Raw genomic sequence first — 25,880 nt, forward strand, 5'->3', positions numbered from 1 at the left:
AAACACCAGTATAACCGTGGCCACACGCACGTTTGGGAAAGACATTTGGAACGAGGCGGTTTCTGAATCTATGGTGCCATCTACAGGTAAAACAACGTGATTTGCCCAATCAACTGAACAGGGTGAAGCCTTTGAACGAATTTTCCCTGTTTTTACTGCCATCTAGAGGAAACACAGCGTTACTGTGCGCGTGCACGCGAAGGGGCTAGGCTCCAGCCAGGCAGTTTGAATTAGGCACAACATCCATAGTCATGTAACATTTAGGTCAACAACGCACATACGTAATTACATATTGCACAAGCGATTGTCTGAAGGCTTTTTTCTTTGTACAACATCATTCAACACAGGGTAATATAAAACCGTGCAATGTGTTAACATAATAGTGCTATTTCATAAACAAATAAGTAGAGCCTAAAATAAAATAAATTTAAAAAAAAATCATCCTGTTGTGATGCATTTTCTTAAAATATAGGCCAATATACTGTGTGTATATATATATATATATATATATGCAAGAGGAATTCTTGTAGTACATATATAACACCTCAAGCACTACGGGATATTTTTATTTTGCTGTGTTATTGACAATTTGTAGGCCTATTTTGTATTACATTATTACACAATTTATGGTGTCACATGATGAGTGACCAGAATGTTCTGTTTTGTAATAGTTACATATCAAAAGAGAAACCTAATGCTTAAAAACAATTCAAAAAGCGACCAAGATAGAAACAACTTGTATATAAGAAGGGGCAGTACTACCTTAACCAGATGTCCCAGATTAACCATCTGTGCCGGCCCGTTTTATAAGCCATATTCGCCAAAGGCCTCAGTGTGGTGAAAGGGCCCCCACATGGTGTTATAAAGTAGATTATAGACATATAGATTATTTTGGTAATTGGCATGTGAGCATGGGTTAACCTTTGGTTCTAGCATAGGGAGATATGCGCTGCATGGAAAGTGATCTGTGTTCTTCTGCTTACAATTTTCTAAAAACTTCATTTCTTCATTTCTTTACCATATGCCACTTTTGCTTCTTTGGTGTATGTTTGAATATGTTGCACTTTTATACATAGAAAAAAATACACTCATAGCATTTACAGTGGGTTATATCATCTATGGATGGTTTGAGTTTAAAATCTGAGTAAAAAAAAAAAAACAGATCTAAAGAAATAGTGCAAATCATGGGGTATGCCATAAGCCCCTACTTGGCCTTAATTATAATTATAATTTACATATTATTTAAACAATTTAAACACTTTTAATTCTTTCTAGGGCTTCAGAGAATAATTTAGTTCAGTCCTGAATATTATAATAAGCTTTTTAATAGTAGTAAAAGAGAAATATATAGTGCTTTATAGAGTACAGGCACTTATGCTGCACTTAAAATGTTTGTATCTCATAGCATAGGAAACAAAACGTCAAAACATTTAGAATCTGCAAATAAATTATGCTTTTCTCAGAAATAACTTCACTTTTATTAGCCATTTTATTTGCAATTACTTTTAACCCATTGGTCCCATAATTTTTTTTGCTTTGTTTTTGTGGATGTATGAAGTCAGTTACCCTCAAGTTCATACAGGTGCCCTATAATAGTTACCATATATGAAATCCATCACATAACTATATGGACATGCTCCACTAATGTTTTTAAACCAGTAGGTTTCACAATACTTTTTGTCTTAATTTTGAACATTATATCTATGTTTTGTACATAACAGTATATTTATGTCCATGTTCTGCTTAAAATGTATTATTGAATGTTATAGCATTTATACATTTTAAAGTGTGGATTAAGTGTTCAAAAAGTGCTACTGTACCAGAGCCCCCTCTGTACTGTACATATTCTTCTGTCGCTAGGATGTGACGTCATTTCATCGCGACAAGCACGCCTTTTAGAGGACGCTCAGCAAGGCATGGAACACTTTGGTGCATTTCTATTAGTTTTGACCTGTTTGTTACATTTGCCTTTAACAGAAGGTAAGGGGTGATTTATAAATCTTTGTTGTCAGAACATAACATATGCATACTGTCTTACCGCGTCTGAATGCATCTGTGACTTTCACACACTCCTATTGGACTTCCAAGTCGTACGCTTCGATCTCGTGCCATCTGATTGGATCGGACGCCGCAACTGTCAAACTCGAAGTCGCGGCATGTTGCGAGTTTCCACGTGCAAGATCATTATACCGTATAACCACTTACGTGTGCAAGCCAGTGCACATTAAATATGGACTAGAATAAAGTACTTTTCGTGATTTATCATATAAAAACAGGACAGCGTATCCGTGTCCTTTTACACTGTGTCAAAGGTGGTTCCATGTGCACGCGTGAGAAAAAGACCTGTACTTGTGGGATCATTCAAATAAATGTGACGGGAAAATAATGATTTACTTCAGAAACAAATTGTAAAATGAACTGCGATTTATCACTTCTTCTCTGAAGACACCCGTAAAGAATGAGGTTCCGTTAGATTTGTCCATTTCTTCACTGTCATTTAGAATTCAGTTTGTTTGCATAAATGACAAGTTGCATTATGGTTGCATGTAGAACTCGACGACACAGTTTGCAAATGATACTGGATTTCGTTCTTTAGATGAATAACAGAGATCATTTGAAAAAGCTAATAAATGCTTGCTTGATCTTTTTAACAATTATTTGTCTGCCTCTAGGGGGCGCTTTACGGCTCAGAAAGCCGACAATTATGTCTTTTGGAGATATATAAAACAGGGGTTTTCAAACTGGACCCCAAATATGACGATTCCCTTGCGAGGGACCCCTAACCTAAGATATAAAGGCAGCTATATATTTCATATATGAAATCCCACATATACTGTAATATGTGAGGAAAAATAGTAGCCTAAGAATGATTTTACAATGTTATTACAAAACAAAACAAAAATTGCCAAACAATAAAATTGGCTTTTATACTGTAATTGTACTAAGACAAAAAAATTCACAAAATTATATGCTATGTTTTTTTTATTCCTTACCTTTAAAAATCTATGTCAGTAGAACAAAATAATACACCTACTGATTTCCAACCAGTTTTCAGAAAGCAGTCATGATTTCAAATTTATAACTGTGTTATTCTTATTGCATTAAACCTAAATAATTAATATCTAAATAGTCAACATGTCAACTTAGACAGTCCTTAACGTTTTGAAAGCTCTATATTTTACAAAATATATATTGTAAAATCTTTTTTATTTTCTCTCCAAACATCCATGGACCTCCAGTTTAAAAACCCCTCACTTTATAAAAAACAAACAAACAGAAAAACGGTTACATTTACAGTAAAACAGCTGCCAGAAATTGACCACGTGTCAGGCTTTACCGGATGTAATGTTAATGCCTGTATATTTTACGGTTCACTACCGTTTATAATATTAAATTATATAAACTTGATATACTAACCTTCTGGAACTATAAAAGTCTACCATATAGCCACATGATGACTTATATTTCATCATCAAGAGTGGCCCTTTTCAGGAGCAATAATTAGAGACAATGCACAGTCACTCACACAAACTCAAATCACCATTAGGGTAACACATGTTGCCCTAAAATAATGCAATAAACATTATCTAAACTACATAAAATACAGCACAGAACACCCCGATGTACTGTATGTAACTGATATTAATAAGAAGAAGAAACATAACTATTTCCATAAAATATAATGAAATTTGATGATAATATTTTACTGTACAAAGTACATGTATTTTCTTGTTTAACATAATATACATTTTTACCGTTAATTATATGGTTAAATACTTTTTACATATAAACAACAACATGTTTACAATATTTTACCAATATATTATTATTTTTTTATTGTTTATTATGGTAACTACCCGTTAACCAATTCAATTTTTTCACTGTAGCATTAAAAAAAAAAAAATTACTGTTAAAATTACAAACAAATTTTACAGTGCTGATTTAAAACACTAACCGAATAATCATTTAAATATATATAAGAATTGGTATCTGACATGCAAACGGAATTCCACCTCTTTTCTCTGCAAAATAATTTGAGAAGCAGATTTAGAAGCAATTAATTGAAAGTTTAATGCATTCATTCAATTTAACAACTTGTTTATTCAGTTTGGTCATTAGAACAGCAATCCAGCGGCAGCTTATATATATATGCAATTTTATGCAGTTTAATAAATACTGAAGCAGTATATTTTGTGCGAGTGAGACAATAGAGCAGTGCTTTAGGAAAAATAATCAAATATATAATCATGGGGGAAAAACAAGTCTCTCTAGCAAGTCAGTCCACTGCCGGCCATCTGTCGGGAGGCTATTTCCAGTCATGCCAGTGCAGCTCCTATCTAATTGAATTGAGAGAGATCAAAATCTCAAAAACGATTGGTCAAGATTACGATCAAAGAACATATTTCAAATCAGCAGTAAAAATCTGACAATACTAATATCATAAATTGTGATTCTTTATCTCATATTACGCTAAAAAACAAACAAAAAAAAAACAAACAAAAAAAACGCAATTTTCTCGGCTTGTATAGCTAATGCTCATGGCGTTCTACAGTTGATTGACAGGTGATGTCTGTATCTAAAAGGTGATTGGCTCTTTTAACTGTGATGCGGGACTTCCTTTCTACATCCGTTGACCGTTGGGCGCTCAGAGCTCCTTGGTTGAGCGTTCCAATTTCTCCCATTCATTTATATAGAAGTGGCCCGTCTTTACTAAATAATCTCTGGTTTCACCAAGGCAGTTTCTATGGAGTTGACAGGGACGCTGACCTTATCGTCATAGCAACGGTTTGTCGAAAAATCATACCAGACTGCCAAAACATTCCAACGCCGATTTCTGTTCAAACAACAAAAACAAAGACCAATAACAACCCAACAATCGTTGGATGTTGGTGTTTGTTGGGGCTTGAACTGTCTTAGAAGTTAAGAGCAGTGTTTACTCTCATCATTCGCAGGTTTCCCAACGTGCAGACGAGAGCAGTTCTCGTGTAATAACAGCAGGTGTGTGCCTTTGAATCTGCGCTGTGACGGTGTGGACGACTGTGGTGACAGCAGCGATGAGGTCTCCTGTTTGAACTGCACTACTGGCTCCTTCCACTGCGTGGCGACAGCGCGCTGTGTTCCTGGCCACGACATCTGTGATGGCAAGACTGACTGCTCAGATGGCGCAGATGAACAGTTAAACGCATGCTTATCCCTGCCTAAACCACAGGCATGCTCTAGGTCAGAGTTCAGATGCTCTAATGGACACTGTGTGACCAGTTCATGGAGGTGTGACCACTCCAATGACTGTGAAGATGGCAGTGATGAAGAGAACTGTGGTAAGTTGCTCAGGAACATACTTGAGCAAAAATGTGTTGAAAAACAGAACAAAGCTAAATGAAAATTTAACTAAATGAAGAAGAAAGCACCACTGTTTTAAAAAGGAAAACTACAAGCAATGTACCTTTCACTTATTAAAAAGTACTATGGTGGTACCTTGGTACAGTAATGGTATACCATGGCACTCAATGATTAGTAATATTTTCCTCTTTTAAGAACCTTTTACTTCTAAAGAAATGAATAGTAAACTTGAAACATGTAAAAAATCATGAGCACTCCCATGAGATGAAGACTCAAGTCAAATCAGTAACCTTATTAAAGCGGTTTTATTCTACAGTATATAAGGGGACCATTATGTTAGAATCACATGGCCAGCCAAATACAACTCGTTTAATCACAGTTGTTATTGGAATTTCACTCATGAATTGAATTTAACGAAGTATTTCACCAAAAATGAAAATTCTCTAATTTACTCACCCTCATACCATCCCAGATGTCTATGACTTTCATTCATCTACAGAACACAAATTAAGATGTTTATAAGAATATCTCAACTCTGTAGGTCCGTACAATGCAAGTGAATGGTGGCCAGAACTTTGAAGCTACAAAAAGCGCATAAAGGCACGCAGAAAAGTAATCCATATGACTCCAGTGGTTAAATCCATATCTCCAGAAGCGATATGATAGGTGTGGGTGAGAAACTGATCATTATTTAAGTCTTTTTTTTTTCTTCTTCTTTTTTTTTTTTACTATAAATCTCCATCTTCGACCAGCCCCAACCAGTAGGTTGCCCCCCCCCCAAAAAAAAAGAAAAGAAGATTGTGTGAGTGAAAGTGTCAATTTATAGAATGGATTACCTTTATGCTGCTTTTATGTGTTTTTTAGAGCTTCTAAGTTCTAGCCACCATTCACTTGCATTGACTACAAATAGTGAATGGCACTGGTACTTGAAAACTACTGCGTTTGAATGATGCCACAAGGTGTCAGTATTTTTGTACCTTTAAAGAATACCATGGTATATGTAAAAAAAAATGATATGTTAAAAGCAAAAAATTACATGGATTCAGTGCTAGAGAAAGGGTATGGAATGGAAACATAAAGAAGTTGGGGTCTGAAGCCACATCTCCCACATGAGCATGTTCTAAACATGTTGAAGCCTATGCAATAACCATTAGGCCACAGCTCTGATGTACTATGGTATTTTATGGAACCACTTTTTGTATGCTTCATAAATTTAAAATGTATTTAATCTTAAATGTATCTTATTCTTATTTAATCTTATGTGTAAAGCATTTGAGCCTTGATTTGAATGAAATATGCTGTAGAAATGTTTGTTTATTAAAAAGTTTATTATTATTCTATACTGTATTATTATTATTATTATTATTATTATTATTATATTCTATACTATACTGATAGTATTAATGTTTTGTAATTCACTGATTTTGCTCTCTCTCTTTGTGTAGATCAGAATGAGTGTGAGGTCAATAACGGGGGCTGTTCTCACATGTGTATAGATCTGACGTTAGGCTTCATGTGTGAATGCCCCAGTGGAATGAGGTTGGTCAAGGACACATACTGTGAGGGTGAGAATTGATTCATTAGATCAATAATCATAATAACTTGCTACCTTCGTGTTGATCCAAACCCATATGACTTTCTTTCTTCTGTGGGACACAGATAGAGATAACATTTGCCTAACATCTCTGTTTGTGGTTTCCATGGAAGAAAGGGGTTGCTTCATGTTAGATGTCAGATAACTGACAAAGAATTACATCCTGAAAAAAATGCAAAACATTATTATTTTGTAAAAGCATGATAATAGGTATAACCTTTCCCCCAAATACTCATGTTTTTTCCTTCTAGATGTGGACCAGTGTCTTGATTTAGATTTGTGTGATCAGACTTGTGACCATTCCAGTGGATCTCCTGCATGTGAATGTCAGGATGGCTATGTTCTGACCCCAAGGACTGGTCAGTGCGAGGCTACGGGTAAGCGGAAGATTTTAAAGTTATTGCCCCGTAAAAAGATTAAAGATTGCTGATCTCAAACATTTGTGTGTGTGTTTGGGTGATGTAACAGGTGATGTAGCTTATATGGTGGTCAGCACTCAGGAGGGGCTTCAGTGGATGGACCTTGGTGGTTCAGAGCAAAGGAACATCACATCTCAAACAAGCTCACCAGGACCTGTTTCAGCGCTTAATGCAAATAACACACTATATTGGGCCAGTCCTGAAAATGACATCATCTACAGGTATGAAGCCATATAAAGTAAATGGGACCTGTAAATGTGCACTCTGGTAAGTTTATCAGTCACTAAAGGAATAGTTCATCCAAAAATGAAAATTATTTCATCATTTATTCACCATCATGTTGTTCCAGACCCATAAGACTTATTTTCTTCCTTGGATCACAAAAGGAGAGATATTGATAGTCTCGGCCACTGTTTTCCATCTAAAGAAAGTGAATGATGACAGAGCTTTTATTTTTGGTGAACCATGCCTTTTATATGCTTGAAAATGGCAGCTTTTTAGGTAAATACTATTCTAACACAAAACAAAGCATTAAATGCAGTTTCTCTTTCTATTTCAGTCTGTCTTTAGACTCCAGTGGCCAAAGACCTACTGTTTTGTTAAAGGCCTCCACAGGCATTCTTGGATTGTCTGTTGACTGGACCCATGAGCTTCTGTACTGGGTCAGCACCAGTACTCATGCTTTACATGTGGCCTCTTTGAATGGCTCCAAACAAAGGCAGCTCATTTTGGGGCTCTCCAGACCAACCGCAGTTGCTGTCCATCCTCTGCTAGGGTGAAATACCATGACTTTTATTCTATATAAATCAGTCCCGTAAATTTTAAGTTAGAGAAAACATAAAAAGGCATTTGCAATGCATAGTATTTCTGTAATGTGACAAAGTAAAACAGATTTTGTTTTTGTTGCCAGAAACAATATGGGGTGGGACTTGATTTTTTTTCCATTTATACAGTATGTTGTTGGTTAATATTAATTTTCCCACGTCCACATGGCCTTAGTTGAGTTGGAGAAAGTTTTAGATTTATGACCTAACCCCAACACTAAAACACTTTTATTCTTTAAAACAGTGTGCACTGATGAATTGTGCACAAATTAGAGCAAAGGGTCAGTTTCGATTTCTTGTTGTCTAAGGTTTAAAGATATATAATGTTTTTTTTAATGTCTGAATGAGTTCGAGTGCTACACCTATGGTATGCACTTGTTTTGTTTCTTTTCCTAGGCATCTGTTCTGGGCAGATAGTGGGGCTTCTCCCAGGATTGAGCGAGCCAGTCTGGATGGAGAGAGCAGAATAGCACTGATAACTTCAGCTATACGTCACCCTGTTGCAATATCATTAGGTCTGTCAAGCTCTTCAAATGGGAAATCCAGCCCTCCTTTTTATTTTACTTCCCCACTTCACATGTTTTAAAAAGGCTTCAAAATTATACCAAACTCACACCTAACCTAATGCATGAAAATATTATTAGACTTATAAATTATTATACAGGGTTACCTGGAAACATCAGGGAAATTTCAAATTGTGATTTCATGGCCTGGAAAATTAATTGAAATTAATAAAGTCACGAAAAGATACATGGAAATTTTCAAGTTGTCCACTGCTATATTTAGGCCTGTGAAGTTCTGTCACATTTGCAAAGGGGTAAAAGTTATGAATTAACTGACTGATAGATTTTTATTTTTTATTTGATCAGATATCCCCCGTGGTCTGCTGTACTGGGCTGATTCGGGCCTGCGCACAATATCAAGGGTTGCATTTAATGGACAACATAGAAAGACAGTTGTAGAGTCCAACGGATATCTGGATCGACCTTTTGGACTTGTTGTGTTTGAGGTATATAATCATGCATCAAGGTGGTATATTGCTTTGTGATTTTTCTTGATCTGGATAATTTATTTCACTACCAGAGACAACAGCTTGTTTTTAACCCTAACATTAATAAGACAAAATGTACCTTTAAAAAGGACTTTTTATTTCAAACGTTAAGTGGTTTGATCAATCCATTAGTCTATATTGTTCGATATTATTATCCATATTCTAATTTATTGTTTAACGAATATGATATAAGTATATGAATAAAAGATATATTGATTTTTAATTTTTCTAAGGGAATTCATTTCACTCTTTGTCTGACTGTCCTGATGTCAGACAAGGTCCATGAGTTTGCCTTTCAGAGTGATCTTTTGGAGTGCCATTTGAGTCAGTTTAAGTCAGTCATGTGTGTCTTTTGCAGAGTCGGGTGTACTGGAGTGACCAATTGACCAACTCTGCTTGTAGTGCAGACAAGCACAATGGCAGAACATTTCAGGTGTCTCAGAGACTCGGTTCTGTTTCACTGGCTGGGCTGACCATCCTTCACCCTCTGTTACAGCCTGCAGGTAGGGCTGAGTCAAGAATATCAAGGGATTTCAAAAGTAACAGTACTTTAGTTTACCAGTTTTATACCAAAATAAAAACAAAACGTAATGATACCTTAACTGACTTAATTCAGTACTTGCTGACAAGAGGATACTTGCAAACAATCACATATGTATGTACACTTGTTGCCATGGCAATGTGGCATTGTGGCTGTGTGTGTATGTGTGCAAACCCTTGATCAAGATGCTCATCCTGTTGAGGTAAAAATAAAAAATCTGTTATTTTTTTTGTAGGGCTGGGAATCAATTAAAGTTTTTAAACTAATCGCAAAATGTTCTGTAATTAATCGCGATTAAATTATGATACATTATACATTACAACAAATATTTAAAAAAATCATAAATATATTTACTTTATACCTGGTCTCAAAGAACTTGAAAGAAATTGGTTAGTCATCATTTATTTTAATTAAAATAAATAAATATGTACGTTCAAATGTTCCTTTTTGTTTTGTTTTTTGCCGGATTGAGTTTTTGCGAATTAAACACAATAAGTATATGTACACAGAGGTGTATAGTAACGAAGTACAAATACTTCATTACTGTACTTAAAGCTACACTATGTAAAATAAAACTGCATGTATCTTGCAGAAGAACATTGTTTTGGTTGTGGTTCGGCTCTGCTCTTCTGCACGGATGAATGTGGTTCGAGGCATCGGTGTACACATGAATAGAGGACATCTTATCAGAGCGAATGGACAAATAAATAACGAAAGAAAGGAAAAGACGGCTATCTGAAAACATGTCATCTGAGCAGATATGTGCCATATCTTATGCTGTTGTTTTGACTTATCGGAAACATTGATATTTTGAAATAAATGACGTTAGAAAGTTAGGCAACGTTCGTTAACATTAGACATTATGATTGATAGTTTGATAAGGTCAAATGTTGTAAAGTTTTTATAACTGCAGGATATTCTGGCCAAATAGACCACGATAGTAACTAATTTATAGATTATCATTGTTACCAACCAGTGGTCAACATCATTTCAAGACTCACATGTCCTTGGCAAGCCTAGAACTAAAGGATTTATTTATATAAATTATTGCCATTATAAAAAATATACACACGTGTGTTAGCAAGTGAAAATTTCTGCACGGATTACAGTATAATTATTGTATTTCACTACGTGATTACACAGTTATACATAAACCATATCAATAAAATATCTTACCTGTTGAGTAAGAAAAAAGCTATCTCTGGGTCGCTTTTAAATCCTTTCAGATCTCGGAGTTGTCGCCACCTCTGAAAAGCCAAGCCGATGTTGATTCAGGTTTTATTACGGACTCTGTCACTTTCCCTTTTCGCTCGTAGACTCTGCTCTGTTCGGGGTTTCTTTGTTTTTACAACCGGTGATTCCCCGGAGGTTTGCCGTTTTGAATGATCCATAGTACATTTTTCTCGTTCGTTGTGACAAGCTTTCAGCTTCAGCATGTGTAGCCACATGTGCACTACAGTAGCCAAATCTTATTTTCTCTGTGTATGGATATGACGTCAACACGCACGGGCGAATGACGTATGTATGCAATTTCCCGCGAAATCCGACCCGACAGCTCTAAAATATTTATAATATCAATATTATAGGTTTATCAAAGTGTATTTGGGTAAAGACATGGTTTGGAAGATGGATTTTTTGTTGCACACTCTCATTAATAACATTTTGTTCTTTTTTTTAACAAAAAAAAAAAAAAAAAGTTACATAGTGAAGCTTTAAGGACAGTTTTTTTTAATGTTTGTACTTGAGTATAAATATTTCTTTGGACTTTTACTTTCACTTCACTACATTTTGAAGAGAAAATTTATACTTTTACTCCGGTAAATTTCTCCAGACCCTTTCGTTACTTTTGCTACCGAACACCGCAAAAAATAACAGCATGCATAAATGTACAGCATGCAGATCAGTGATAGTGATGTGTGATTCGTTGAAAGAATAATTTGAGTCGAATGTATTAAATTTGATTCTTTGAATTGAACAAAAAAATTAAGTGTTCTGAATGATTAGTTTTGCGAATCTGAATCAAAATCACAAGTGAATCTTGCGCCAGATTACGTATTCTGTCATCTGTCTCCACTGGGGGAGACAAGAAACTGCTCATTTGAGTTAAAACAAATTTTTTGACTAATTAATTTGATAAGTTTAGGCTTAAACATTATGAAAGCATTTAAATAATGAAGTTATGTGCTATCAGTCTCCCACCTTTCCAGGAGACCTGTTCATATAAAAGTAGATCACATGCGTTTACATTTTACATTTAAACAAGGTATGATGTGTATGTATAATTACCAGCACTCATGAAAATGTGCAACAATATTTATTTTTATATTTTATGAAGATGTGAATGGTCTTTGCCTAAGCAAAACTAGTTTTCTGGTGGTTGCTAAAGTGTTATATTTGCATTGTAGCACATTTATGCTACAGTATGTGCTAATTAGGGTTTTCTGGATGGTTGCTAGGGCATGCTATGCAGTTTTCAAGGTGATCTCTGCTGTATGTTTTGGCGCATTGCTACAGTATGCGGTTGCCAGGTTGTTACTATTGTGGGAGAAAAAGCTGGTTTAAAACATATATTCATATATATTCATTATGACCTTATAATCAAATGTATTATGCATAACCTCATGTAACCCAGAACAAGTAATGAACAATGATATAAGAAAGTGTGAGGGAGTGCCCCACATCCATCCGCTGACTGACACTTTTTATTTTAAGATGTCCTTGAAAGGTAAACAACAATGGTGGGAGAACATCTCCCTTTACTAAGAAAGTGCTAGATAATAAATCATAATGGTGGAAAAGCAAGTATAAGATTATGTTGACGCAAATGGTTTTTCTAATGATGCAGACAGAACATACGATCTGGAAAACAACCATAGAAGGAAAAAGCCTGAAAGAATGAAAGAGGGAGGACCTGAAACAGTATAGATAAACATATCATGTAATGGAGGAGTAATTAACCTATAAGAATTGAAGCACCCATAGTTTCAGTTCAGTTGCTCTCGAGACTAATTATGTGTATTGTGGAATGAATTGGATCTGTAGTAAACCTATTTTCTGCATTTTACTTCTGAAGCCTCAAGAGTCTTTGATAATACTTTTTCACCTTTTTGTGTTGACTAACCCATGACACTATGCTGTTGCTAAGTTGTTTTCTGTGTTTTTTGCACATTGCTCTGTAGACAGGGTGTTCTAGGTGGTTGTCAGGTTGTTGCTTTGCTATTGTTAAGTTGTTTTAACTGTGTTTCAGCACATTGCTGTGCAGTTGCCAGGGTGTCCTGGGTGGTTTCTGGGTGGTTGCTTATTGGTCAAAATGAATAGAGCCCACCCCCACAAGTCTCTGTTCTGGTCACTCACTAATATGACTCAATTTCCTCCTTCAATGTTCCAATTTTTATGGACTGTGGTGTTCATTTACACTCATCCCATAAATATGATCATTCTGATGTGACTTGAATGCACCATTAAAGGGATAGTTCATTTAAAACTCTCATCATTTTCTCACCCTCATTTGATCCGAGATGTGTATGACTTTCATTTTTTTCTGCAGAACACAAACAAAAAAAGCTTTTCAGAAGAATATCGCTGTTATGTAGGTCAATTCAATGTAAGTGAATGGTGGCCAGACCTTTTAAAGCTCCAAAAAGCATATACATGCAGCATAAGAGTAATCCATAAGACTCCAGTGGTCTTCTGAACGGATCCAATTGGCTTTGGGTGAGAACAGACCAAAATATAACTCCTTTTTTGACTATATAAATCTTGACATTAGCAGTCTCCTTGACGATCAGGATTTCAAGCTCAATTACACTTCCTATAGCGCCATCTAGTGCTCTACGCATGCGTCAAGCACTAGAAAGTGAAATCAAGCTGGAAATCATGATCGTGCCTAGAGATTGCAATGGCAAGATATACAGTGAAAATTAGTTACAGTTTGGTTTGTTCTCACCCAAAACCAACTGAAATGCTTCAGAGGACATGGATTTAACCACTGTGGTAGTATGGATAACTTTATGCTCCCTTAATGTGCTTTTTGTAGCTTGAAATATCTGGGATGGCATAAGGGTGAGTAAATGATGAGCACCACCAATCAGATAAGTTGCCATGGGTTTAATAAAATGTTCCGTAATTTATGCAATTTACTTGTACTTTTGATAAGTAATTTATTTTCAATAGCTTTTAATCTATCTTAGATATACATCTTGACTTGTAGAATATCTTTTTATCTTTATCTTTTATTATGTACTTGTATATAGTATGTTTTCATATTTTGCTTATTTTTATCTATTTTATTTTTTGTTGTAATGATTGTACAGCACTTTGGTCAACTGTTTAAACTGTGCTATATAAATAAATTGACATATATATATATATATATATATATATATATATATATATATATATATATATACAGTTGTGCTCAAAAGTTTGCATGCCCTTGGAGAATTGGTAATATATGTACCATTTTTAAAGAAAACATGAGTGAGCAGGCAAAACACATTTCTTTTATTTCTTATGGGATTCATATTCAACTGTAGGTTATAACAGAATGGCACAATCATAAAGCAAAACATGGCAACAAAGAAAAAAATGAAATGAGCCCTGTTTAAAAGTCTGCATACCCTTAGTTCTTAATACTGTGTATTGCCCCCTTTAGCATCAATGACAGTGTGCCGTCTTTTGTAATAGTTGTCTATGAGGCCCCAAATTCTTGCAGGTGGTATAGCTGCCCATTCATCTTGGCAAAATGCCTCCAGATCATGCAAAGTCTTTGGTCGTCTTGCATGAACCACACGTTTGAGATCTCCCCAGAGTGGCTCGATGATATTAAGGTCAGGAGACTGTGATGGCCACTCCAGAACCTTCACCTTTTTCTGCTGTAACCACTGGAGGGTCAACTTGGCCTTCTGCTTAGGGTCATTGTAATGCTGGAAAGTCCAAGAGCGTCCCATGCGCAGCTTTCGTGCAGAAGAATGCAAATTGTCTGCCAGTATTTTCTGATAACACGCTGCATTCATCTTGCCATAAATTTTCACAAGATTTCCCGTGTCTTTAGAGCTCACACACTCCCAAAACATCAGTGAGCCACCACCGTGCTTCACAGTGGGGATGGTATTCTTTTCACTATAGGCCTTGTTGATTCCTCTCCAAACACAGCGCTTATGGTTTGACCATAAAGCTCTATTTTGGTCTCGTCACTCCAAATTATAGTGTGCCAGAAGCTGTCAAGGTGTTGTCGGGCATATTGTAACCGGGCTTTTTTGTGGCATTGGCGCAGTAAAGGCTTTTTTCTGGCAACTCGACCATGCAGCTCATTTTTGTTCAAATATCGTTGTATTGTGCTCCTTGAAACAACCACACCGTCTTTTTCCAGAGCAGCCTGTGTTTCTCCTGAGGTTACCTGTGGGTTTTTCTTTGTATCCTGAACAATTCTTCTGGCAGTTGTGGCTGAAATCTTTCTTGGTCTACCTGACCTTATCTTGGTATCAAGAGATCCCCGGATTTTCCACTTAATAAGTGATTGAACAGTATTGACTGGCATTTTCAGTACTTTGGATATCTTTTTATATCCTTTACCATCTTTATAAATTTCCATTACCTTGTTACGCAGGTCTTTTGACAGTTCTTTTCTGCTCCCCGTGGCTCAGTATCTAGCCTGTTCAGTGCATCCACGTGAGAGCTAACAAACTCATTGGCTATTTATACACAGACACTAATTGCAATTTAAAAAGCCACAGGTGTGGGAAATTAACCTTTAATTGCCATTTAAACCTGTGTGTGTCACTTTGTGTGTCTGTAACAAGGCCAAACATTCAAGGGTATGTAAACTTTTTATCAGGGCCATTTGGGTGATTTATGTTATCATTATGATCTAAAAAGGATCCAAACAACTATGTGATAATAAATGGTTTCATATGATCACTATCCTTAAATAAAAGACAGTTTTGTTTTTTGCATGATCAGCCCTATTTTCAAAATCAATGCTAAAATATCAACATTTATGCCAGGGTATGCAAACTTTTGAGCACAATTGTGTGTATGTATGTGTGTGTATATACATACATACATACATACATACATACATATATACATGTATATAAAGATACCCCATGGTTTTGGGCAGCAAACTTTTTTTCTTTTTTTTTCAAATCAGTTTTTATTTTATATAGTTTTCATATTTGCTATAATTTTCAGTTTAGTTTTAGTTAGTTTCATTAATGATTTTGCTAGTTTTTCTTTAGTTTTTATTTTGTAAACAATAATAACCATGAGCAAAAACCATCATGTTATCATGATAGCATGTCATTGAAGTCTAGGCTAACTGAAAAACACAAAAAAGGACACATCTTTAATTTCACAATCTGTAATTTCCGTTATATACTGTTATGTGTAATTTATGGTTTAAAAGTCATTAAATGTCGTATTTACAAAGTTATATCGACATATATCATAAAACGATTTTAAAGGATTTCTACTCAGGCAGTGAATATAGCACCCATTAATAGGTCCCTCAGCCAGTGGAATTGCTGTGACATCAGAGGGAGACCCGATTTTCAGGGGGGACTCGATTTCTCACGACTCCGGAACACGGGTGGGAGACAAAAATAACGCGTCAGGTCCTTCTCGCTCAGTCTATGTCACGCGCACACACGGGGTCTCTCTTTCGCAGTTCCACTTTTGTAACTGGTTCAGACAACAGTAGTTGCGCATTTACAGGTTGTATCTCTCGTATGGCTGGTTCACGCAAAGTCTCCTTTCTCTGAACAGTAAATCGAAACATGCACTGCTCCACACAATTACTTTCTGTGTTAGGATTTGCAGTTTTGTGTCGAGCATGTATCTCCATAAAATGTATATATGCCAATTAGCCACAGAAAGTGGGGGAAGTATTAGTGAAGTTTCACCCATTGTACAAAGGTGCCTCTGTTTTTTCAAGGCAGGCAGCAGCTGCCTTAACCCCGCCCCCACCCTATTTCTAACCACATGGAGCCAGTAAGGCTGCGAAGGCCAAGCTCCGTTCACACTGCAAATGGCATCACAATCCCATTCATTTTCAATGAGAGCACAGCGTCTTTCGGTGACACGAGCTGTCGTGACCGTTAGCAACAGAGATCGCCGTGGGTAGCGACAAGACAAGTTGAGAAAATTTCAACTTAATGCAAATGACGGGCGACATTTGTGAGCAACTACCAATGAGAGTGAAGACAAAATCAAAAGTAACAGTCAGTATCTGGTGTGGCCACCAGCTGCAAGTACTTCAGTGCATCTCCTCCTCATGGACTGCATCAGATTTGCCAGCTCTTGCTGTGAGATGTTACCCCACTCTTCCACCAAGGCACTTGCAAGTTCCCGGACATTTCTGGGGGGAATGGCCCTAGCCCTCACCCTCTGATCCAACTGGTCCTAGACGTGCTCAGTAGGATTGAGATCCGGGCTCTTCGCTGGCCATGGCAGAACACTGAGATTCCTGTCTTGCAGGAAATCACGCACAGAACGAGCAGTGTGGCTGGTGACACTGTCATGCTGGAGGGTCATGTCAGGATGAGCCTGCAGGAAGGGTACCACATGAGGGAGAAGGATGTCTTCCCTGTAATGCGCAGCATTGAGATTGCCTGCAATAACAACAAGCTCAGTCCGATGATGCTGTGACACTCCACCCCAGACCATGACAGACTCCCCACCTCCAAATCGAACCCGCTCCAGAGTACAGGCCTCGGTGTAACGCTCATTCCTTCGACAATAAACGCGAGTCTGACCATCACCCCTGGTGAAATTAGATATGGCATCTGCCACTGCGAGGACGATCAGCTGTCCTTCCTGTCTCCCTGTAGCGCTGTCTTAGGCATCTCCCAATACAGACATTGCAATTTATTGCCCTGGCCACATCTGCAGTCCTCATGCCTCCATGAAGCATGCCTAAGACATGTTCACGCAGATGAGCAGGGACCCTGGGCATCTTTCTTTTTGGTGTTTTTCAGAGTCAGTAGAACGGTCTCTTTAGTGTCCTTAGTTTTTATAACTGTGACCTTATTTGCCTACCGTCTGTAAGCTGTTAGTGTCTTAATGACTAGGGATGCACCGATACCACTTTTTCTCGATCCGATACCAGTGTTGTTGTTTTTTGCATAATTAGTTTAGAATATCTTTATATTATTGTGTGGAACTAATTGGGTGTGCTCTTTAATATGTAAAGAAACACAAACCTCTTAACTACACATTATTTCAATATAAATGTATAGCTCATTAAGAAAAACTTTATTGTTAACTAGTATACTGGATAATGTAGCAGCAAAATTAACAGTAATTCCAGTATAAGTCATCAGTAGAAAAAAATTTTTTTTGCAAAATTATCATTATTATTAGTATCTGGACTTTAAAGGATTTAGATCTCTTATCACACAGTTATATAATATATATAGATATATATATGGCTTATGACCTGAATGTGTTCTACTGCAGATTTGAAAGGCCCAATCTCACATCCCACACCCACTCTGACATTTTCCTTGTATGTGTAAGCATACTTGGCAATAAAGCTGATTCTGATTCTGAAATATTATATATATATATATATATATATATATATATATATATATATATATATATAATATTATTACACACACATATATATATATATATATATATATATATATATATATATATATATATATATATATATATGTGTGTGTGTGTGTGTGTGTGTGTGTGTGTGTGTGTGTGTGTGTATATATATATATATATATATACACACACACACATGTACATATGTAGTGCAAATACAAATCTGTTATATACAGTGCAAGGGAATGTAATGGCAGAAGAGGTAGGATATGTTGGATAAATATAAAAAGACTAAACTGTGAATTGCACATAATTATTGTTCAATGGGGCAGTTTTAACTGTTCATGAGATGGATAGCCTGAGGGACAAAACTGTTCCTGTGCCTGACGGTTCTGGTGCTCAGAGCTCTGAAGCATCGGCCAGAAGGCAACAGTTCAGAAAGGTAGTGGGCTGGGTGAGTGCAGTCCAGAGTGATTTTTTTCCAGCCCTTTTCCTCACTCTGGAAATATACAGTTCTTGAAGGGATGGCAGGGGGCAACCAATAATCCTCTCAGCAGTCCAAACTGTCTTTTGTAGTCTTTTGACATCCGATTTCGGAGCTGAACCAAACCAGACAGTTATTGAAGTGCAGAGGACAGACTCAGTGACTTCTGCGTAAAACTGTATCTACAGTGCCTGTGGCAGGTTGAACTTCCTCAGCTGGCAAAGGAAGTACAACCTCTGCTGGGCCTTTTTCATAATGGGAGTCAATGTGGGTCTCCCACTTCAGATCCTGTGAGATTGTATTGCCCAGGAACCTGAGTAACTCCACTGCTGCCACAGTGCTGTTTAGAATGGTGAGGGGGTTCAGTGTTGGGGTGTTCCTCCTAAAATCCACAATCATCTCCACCGTTTTGAGCTTGTTCAGCTCCAGGTTGTTTTGACTGCACCAGATAGCCAGCTGTTCAACCTTCCTTCTGTATACAGACTCATCGTAATCTTGGATGAGGCCGATGACAGTGGTGTCGTCTGCAAACTTCAGGAGCTTGACAGAGGGGTCCTTGGTGATGCAGTCATTTGTGTTCAGGGAGAAGAGTAGTGGGGAGAGCACACATCCCTGGAGGGCATCTGTGCTGATTGTACAGGTCCTGGAAGTGAATTTCCCAAACTGCTGCCTGTCTGTCAGAAAGCTGGTGATCCACTGACAGATAGACGTGGGAACAGAGAGTTGGTGTTATTTAGTCTGGAGAATAGCTGGGATGATGGTGTTGAAAGCCGAACTGAAGTCCACGAAAAGGATCCTTGCATATGTCCCTGGTCTGTCCAGATGTTGCAGGATATGATGCAATTCCATGACTGCATCCTCCACAGACCTGTTTGCTCTATAAGAAAATTGAAGATGATCTAAAAAGGGTCCAGTGATGTCCTTCAGGTGGGCCAACACCAGTCTCTCAAATGATTTCATGACCACAGACGTCAGGGCGACGGGTCTATAGTCATTAAGTCCTGTGATTTTTGGTTTCTTTTGGACAGGAATGATGATTGAGCGTTTGAAGCAGCATGGGCACTTCACACTGCTCCAGTGATCTATTGAAGATTTGTGTGAATATCGGGGCAAGCTGGTCAGCACAGGATCTAAGACAAGCGGGTGAAATGCCATCTGGGCCCTGTGCTTTCCTTGTCTTTTGTTTTCGGAAGACACGGCACATCTCTTCTTCACAGATCTTAAGTGCAGGTTGAGTAGCAGGAGGGGGAGGAGGGGGGTTGCAGGAGGTGTTGGTGTTTGTGTAAAGTGAAGGTCAGAGCGGGTGTAGTGTGTGAGATTGGGCCTTTCAAATCTACTGTAGAACACATTCAAGTTGTCAGTCAGTTGTTGGTTCCCTACAGTGTTGGGGGAAGGTCTCTTGAAGTTAGTAATGTCTTTCAGACCGATCCACACTGATACAGGCTTCTCAGAGTATCTTCTTTTAGCCACTCTGATTTCCTTATTCATTGTGTTCCTGGCCTGATTGTACAAGACTTTATCTCCACCTCTGTAAGCATGCTTTTTGGCCTGATGAAGCTGCCTGAGTTCTGCTGTAAACCATGGTTTGTCGTTGTTGAACGTTAAATAAGTCCTAGTAGGAATGCATATATCCTCACAGAAACTGATACATGATGTAACAGTATCTGTGAGATCATCCAGATTGGTGTCTGCAGCCTCAAAAACACTCCAATCAGTGCAGTCAAAGCAGGCTTGTAGTTCCAGCTCTGCTTCATTTGTCCATCGCTTTACAGTTTTTACTACAGGCTTAGCAGATTTTAGTTTCTGTCTGTAGGTTGAAAGAAGATGAACCAGACAGTGATCAGATAGTCCCAAAGCTGCTCTAGGGACAGAGCGATATGCATCCTTTATTGTTGTGTAGCAGTGATCCAATATGTTCCTGTCTCTGGTTGGGCATGTAATGTGCTGTTTGTATTTTGGCAGTTCACTGGTGAGGTTGGTTTTGTGAAAATCTCCAGGAATAATAATAACTGAGTCCGGGTATTGCTGTTCCGTGTCTGTGATTTGATCAGCTGTTGCAGCGCTGCGTCCACGCACGCGTGTGGCGGGATATAAACACTCACCAAAATAAACAAGGAAAACTCCCGTGGCGAATAGAAAGGCTTAGAGCGCTTCCAAATTAGGACAGCACATCTTCTTTAACGTTGTTACATCTGTATACCAACCTTCACTGAGGTAAAAGCATGTTCCTCTCGTTTTCCCAGTTAAATCCGTGATGCAATCCGCTCTGAACAGCTGAAAGCCCGGCAGATGTAGTGTGCTGTCCAGAATGGCTTCACTCAGCCAGGTTTCTATGAAGCACAAGGCAGCAGAGGTTGAAAAGTCCTTGTGTGGGTGAGGAGATGTAGTTCATCTGTTTGTTAGGAAGAGAGCGGAGTTCGCTAGATGAATACTCGGCAAGGCTGTTCGAAAGCCGCACCAGCGCGCCAGCTCATCTCACTCGCCTGCGTCTCCTGAATAAAACTGATTCCCTGGTAAAACTGATTGGAAAAAGATTACTAAACACAGGACAAACAAAAACAACAAAAGAATTGGAGCGCTCCACACCGAGGTGGCCATTCACAGCGCCATCTTTCATGTAAAGAAAAAGCCACTTTTTAAACAGAAAAACAAAAAGTAAAGGTTAGAGTGGGCAAAGAAACACAGACATTGGACAACAGATAATTGGAATAGAGTGTTATGGATCTTAACCCCATTGAGCTTTTGTGGGATCAGAAGTGCTACAGAAAGCGTGGGGTGAAATGTTACCTGAGTATCTGGACAAACTGACAGCTAGTATGCCAAGGATCTGAAAAGCTGTCATTACTGCATGTGGAGAATTTTTTGATGAGAACACTTTGAAGTAGTTTAAGAAGTTCTGATTTTGTTTTTTGTTTTTTTGTTTTTCAAAATGATATAGTAATTTTTCACGTTATTAATGTCATGACTATACACTGTGATCGGTTTAATGCCACTTTGGTGAATAAAAGTACCAATTTCTTTTCATAAGGGCAAAATATGAACATTAATTCAAACTTTTGGCCCCCAGTGTGTGCGTGTGTGTGTATATATATATAATATATATATATAATTAACTTTTTAAAAAAGGTGTGTGTTCAATAGAATATTAGTTTTGCTGTGGCATTGAAATTGGTATTGAGAATTGTGAAATTTCATTGGTGTTGATATCGACTACTAAACCTTTAGTATTATGACAACCCTAATTCTTGCTGCCAGCTTAAATGGATAGTTCACCCAAAAATGAAAATTCTCTCATTTACTCACCCTCATGCCATCTCAGATGTGTATGACTGACTGACTTCTGTGAAACTATGTGAAAAAAAATATTTCAGCTCTGTTGGTCCTCATAATGCAAGTTAATGGTGATCAGACCTTTGTCGCTCCAGAAATGACTTTATCAAAATATTTTATTTTGCACTTTCAGATAAAGATCTGTCAAAGTCAGAAACAAGAGGTCTGCTTCCTAATTCACCATTTGCATGGATCTTCTCTTTGACTGGTAGGTGTGGCTTTTCCGTTGCAACCATCATGTATTTTTAACCTTCAGCTGCGGTTTGTGGTCAGCAAGAACAGAACAAGACTCTCACTTCTCACAATTGTTCCTTTTGGTTTCTACTTTAAAAAAAGGGTCCACGCTCCCTTAAAGTCTAATTTATGTCTGCTTAAGATGGAAAGTTGTTTACACCAAGCATGCAGTTGACTTAAATGTACAGTATATAAATTGTTCAATTGGTATAGTTTCTTTTTAAATAAACTTGATTTCTTAGTTCAAACAACTTAATCTCAGTTTAGTTCAAACTGAATATTTGATTATGTTTTATAGATCAGATAGATGAAACATGCTCTCTTTTCCCTTGGTGCTGTGTTAAGTTCACATAACCATATTGCATATGTTAATTTGTACTTCCTCTGTAAAGTCATCCTCAGCATACTGTTGGCGGGGGCGGTGCTCTGGTGGCAGAGGTCAGAGTTCAGGGGTCCTCACTCTCTCTCTGTTCTTGGAGGAGTGTCACTTAAAGAGTCCCAGGATCCTCTTCTGTTAGCTGGACTATCTGCGGTACATGAACATAAAGTAAGAGCCACAAGGCACAAATACGGACCAATATGTAATCATACATACACAGTCTGTACAGGAGGCAACAGAAAAAAATTTAAAAAAAACATTGCATCGGAAGTAATACATGTTCTTGGAATGACATTTAAATGTGCTACGCAGTAATTAAAGAAAAAAGAATAAAAAAAATAAAATATCCATCCATCTTCTATAGCCACTTGTCATATGTAGGGTTGCGGGTAGTGCTGGAGCCTATCCCAGCTGTTTTGGGCTGTCTTGGGCCAAAGGTAGGAAAACACCCTGGACATGTTGCCACTCCATCACAGAGCAACATAGACAGACAAACACATTCACACTCTCACTTACACCTATAAAGAAACAGACATACTAAAATTATTTTTTAAATGGATTAAAATGAATAAGGAAAAAACAGTTAATTAAAAAAATTATTAAAATTATAAGGAAAGAAAAACATAAATAGAAATAAATGCAATAAAAGGTCAAATGAAAGTAGAATACCTCCAGGCTCAATACAAGTTTATCTCAATCAACAACATTTGTAGCATAATGTTGATTACCACAACAATTATTTTGGCTCATCCATCTTTTCTTTAAAAATAAAATAAAATAAAAAAGGAAAAAAAACAGGTTTCAGTGAGGCACTTGCAATGGAAGTGAATGGGGCCAATTTCTGGAGGGTTTAAAGGCAAAAATGTGAAGCAAAAATTTGTATAAAAGCACTTACATTTATTCTTCTGTTTAAACTCTGTACATTATTTAGCTGTAAAGCTGTTTAAATTGTCATTTGTACGGTCATTACATTGCCATGGCAAAGATGTTGTAAAATTGGTTATCTTTTCACAGAAGGTAAGCTATTTTATCACACTAGAATCATGTTAACGTGGATATTGTTTAAGTCTTGTTGCTATATTTTAAAATGATCAGTATTTAAAAAGAATATCTACATTATGCCACAAATTCAGTAGATTGAGCTTAACTTTTGAACCTGAAGTGTAAACAGAGCAATGTTTTGAAAGGGCAACAGTGTTTACTCTTTTCTGGGAAATTAACGCACGAATTACTTATAGTTGTCTCTGCATATAAAACTGGGATTGGAGAAATTATTTTATCAGACAAAAAAATTACACACATCACCTTAGGTCGGTGAATGCTTAGAGAAAGTGTGTTTTCAGTTTGAACTTTGGACTCAAATATTTCCACCGTTGTGGCACATTTCATACCTAAAGTAACTTAATTCACAAATGTTGTGTATATTCAGTATGTTGTTCATTACACAAAGTTCTGAAAGTATCATACATGTGTTTTGCATATACTTACCATGTTTGTTCATGTTAGATTGACATTTACATTTTATTGTAAACTTGTAAACAAGCTAACAAATGTATATTTAAAGTAATATAAATGTGTTGCTTGTTTCTTCAGGACGGCACACAAACTAGTTCAACACACTGACAAGGAAAGTCTTTTCCTGTAAGAGGAACTACACTGTTGATGGAGAGTACTGCCCCCATTTCCTGCCCTGTTTAGGCAAAAACAACAAAGCAGAGTGAGCCAGGCAGGATTCTGCACAAACTTCCCTTTTGATGACCCAAAAATTGACCTTAAATTTGTCATGGCTAATAAGCATAATTAATGGACATAGATTACAGAACAACACTAAAACAGACTTATTGTTTGAATTTACACTCAGTGGAGTGCATTGTCTGGCAATCTCAGACTTCATTCAGATCTCCATATATAACAATTCACTTAGTAAATTGTGACAGGAACTTCATGTCAGTTTTTCAAACTGCCATCTAGTTTCACAATAGTGCTGTGAGATATTATGACATCTGTTTATCAACTATTCCACAGATGTTTCATTCTTTTTTTCTTTTTCTTTTTCTTTTTTTTCAGTTTCAGTTTCAGTTCAGTTATGTTGTTATTTTTAAAGTAATTTCACCTTTGAATTCAAAGGTGAACATGCTGACAATCCCTGTTCTGCTTTGGTAATGTGTGCATGGAGGAAAACATATTTTAATTTGAAATTGAATGGTGCTGGATATGACTAGACTATTGAGACAGTTCTGTAATATTTATTATTTGAGGAGAAAATAAATGCTATTTATTGTGTTGTGGTTTGGATCACATTTTCCTGGTTTATTTGATATTTTATGGTTTCAAGATAAAGCTGACTGTTATGAGTTACACAACTAAACATTTTGGCTCCTGCTCTCGAATATATACAGTGTGTGTGTGTATATATATATATATATATATATATATATATATATATATATATAAGTCTTAAGTTTTTTCAAATGATTTAAATGTCTGAAAACATGGTAATGGTATCATGATATGTTGGCCTTGGATGAATAAAATATGGGTTGGGAATTGCCCCAATGAATGTCCTAATTGCACATCCTCATATATCTGGTTTGATTTAAAAAAAAAAAAAAAAAACTTATGTTTTTGCCCATCTACGTTCAGCTAAGCATAAGCTGCAGTTCAGGCCTTATGATGTCCTTAAACAAAAAAGATTTTATGTTACTCCTGGAAGTCTACATAAAATGCATGTTTTAAAGGAAAGGTTTCTTGAACTGAGGAATATTGAGGATTTACTGCCCTTTCCCTACAGTATAGAAGGAATTGGTCTTCAAGCAGTTCAGCTTCTTTCTGCAATAAAAACTCAAGACTATGTGTTGTTATTTCCTAAAACCTTGTTCTAAAACTCTAAACAACGTTTTCACTGTGGAACAGGCAAACTGACAAAATGTGCTTGAATGCACTTTAAGTCTGTAACAGTTAAAGGAGGAGGCAGGAACCGGCTGAACAGTCAACATGAAGTTTGTTGTAAAACTCAACATAAAACAAGCATAAACACAAACACATGCAGTGCAGCTGCGTGCTTCTCTCTCTCTCTCAACCTGGTGTCTCCGGATCCCCTTTATCTCACTCTCCCGCTAATCTCA

General features: G+C 37.0%; 1 protein-coding gene across 1 annotated transcript; it reads left to right on the forward strand.

The window, feature by feature from the left end:
* Positions 1 to 1,874: 1,874 nt before the first annotated feature.
* On the forward strand, positions 1,875 to 25,038 carry LOC127423796 (low-density lipoprotein receptor-related protein 8-like). The gene is made up of 12 exons (XM_051668383.1): positions 1,875 to 1,980; positions 4,953 to 5,318; positions 6,786 to 6,905; positions 7,186 to 7,311; positions 7,403 to 7,574; positions 7,913 to 8,128; positions 8,574 to 8,692; positions 9,047 to 9,186; positions 9,587 to 9,731; positions 22,276 to 22,350; positions 22,769 to 22,923; positions 24,349 to 25,038. Exons 1-12 carry the CDS (start codon positions 1,917 to 1,919, stop codon positions 24,376 to 24,378), a joined length of 1,728 nt encoding a protein of 575 aa, XP_051524343.1. The 5' UTR covers positions 1,875 to 1,916; the 3' UTR covers positions 24,379 to 25,038.
* Positions 25,039 to 25,880: the final 842 nt, after the last annotated feature.

Source organism: Myxocyprinus asiaticus, chromosome 33, assembly GCF_019703515.2.
Source record: "Myxocyprinus asiaticus isolate MX2 ecotype Aquarium Trade chromosome 33, UBuf_Myxa_2, whole genome shotgun sequence".
In the NCBI taxonomy this organism is placed as follows: Eukaryota; Metazoa; Chordata; class Actinopteri; order Cypriniformes; family Catostomidae; genus Myxocyprinus; species Myxocyprinus asiaticus.

Bases quoted from the DNA above. Each gene is read 5' to 3' on its own strand.
- LOC127423796 (XM_051668383.1), top strand. From the start codon at position 1,917: ATGGAACACTTTGGTGCATTTCTATTAGTTTTGACCTGTTTGTTACAT. The intron at 7,575-7,912 runs GTATGAAGCCAT...TTTCTATTTCAG, and splicing joins GAAAATGACATCATCTACAG to TCTGTCTTTAGACTCCAGTG. The intron at 22,351-22,768 runs GTAGGTGTGGCT...TCCTCTGTAAAG, and splicing joins ATGGATCTTCTCTTTGACTG to TCATCCTCAGCATACTGTTG.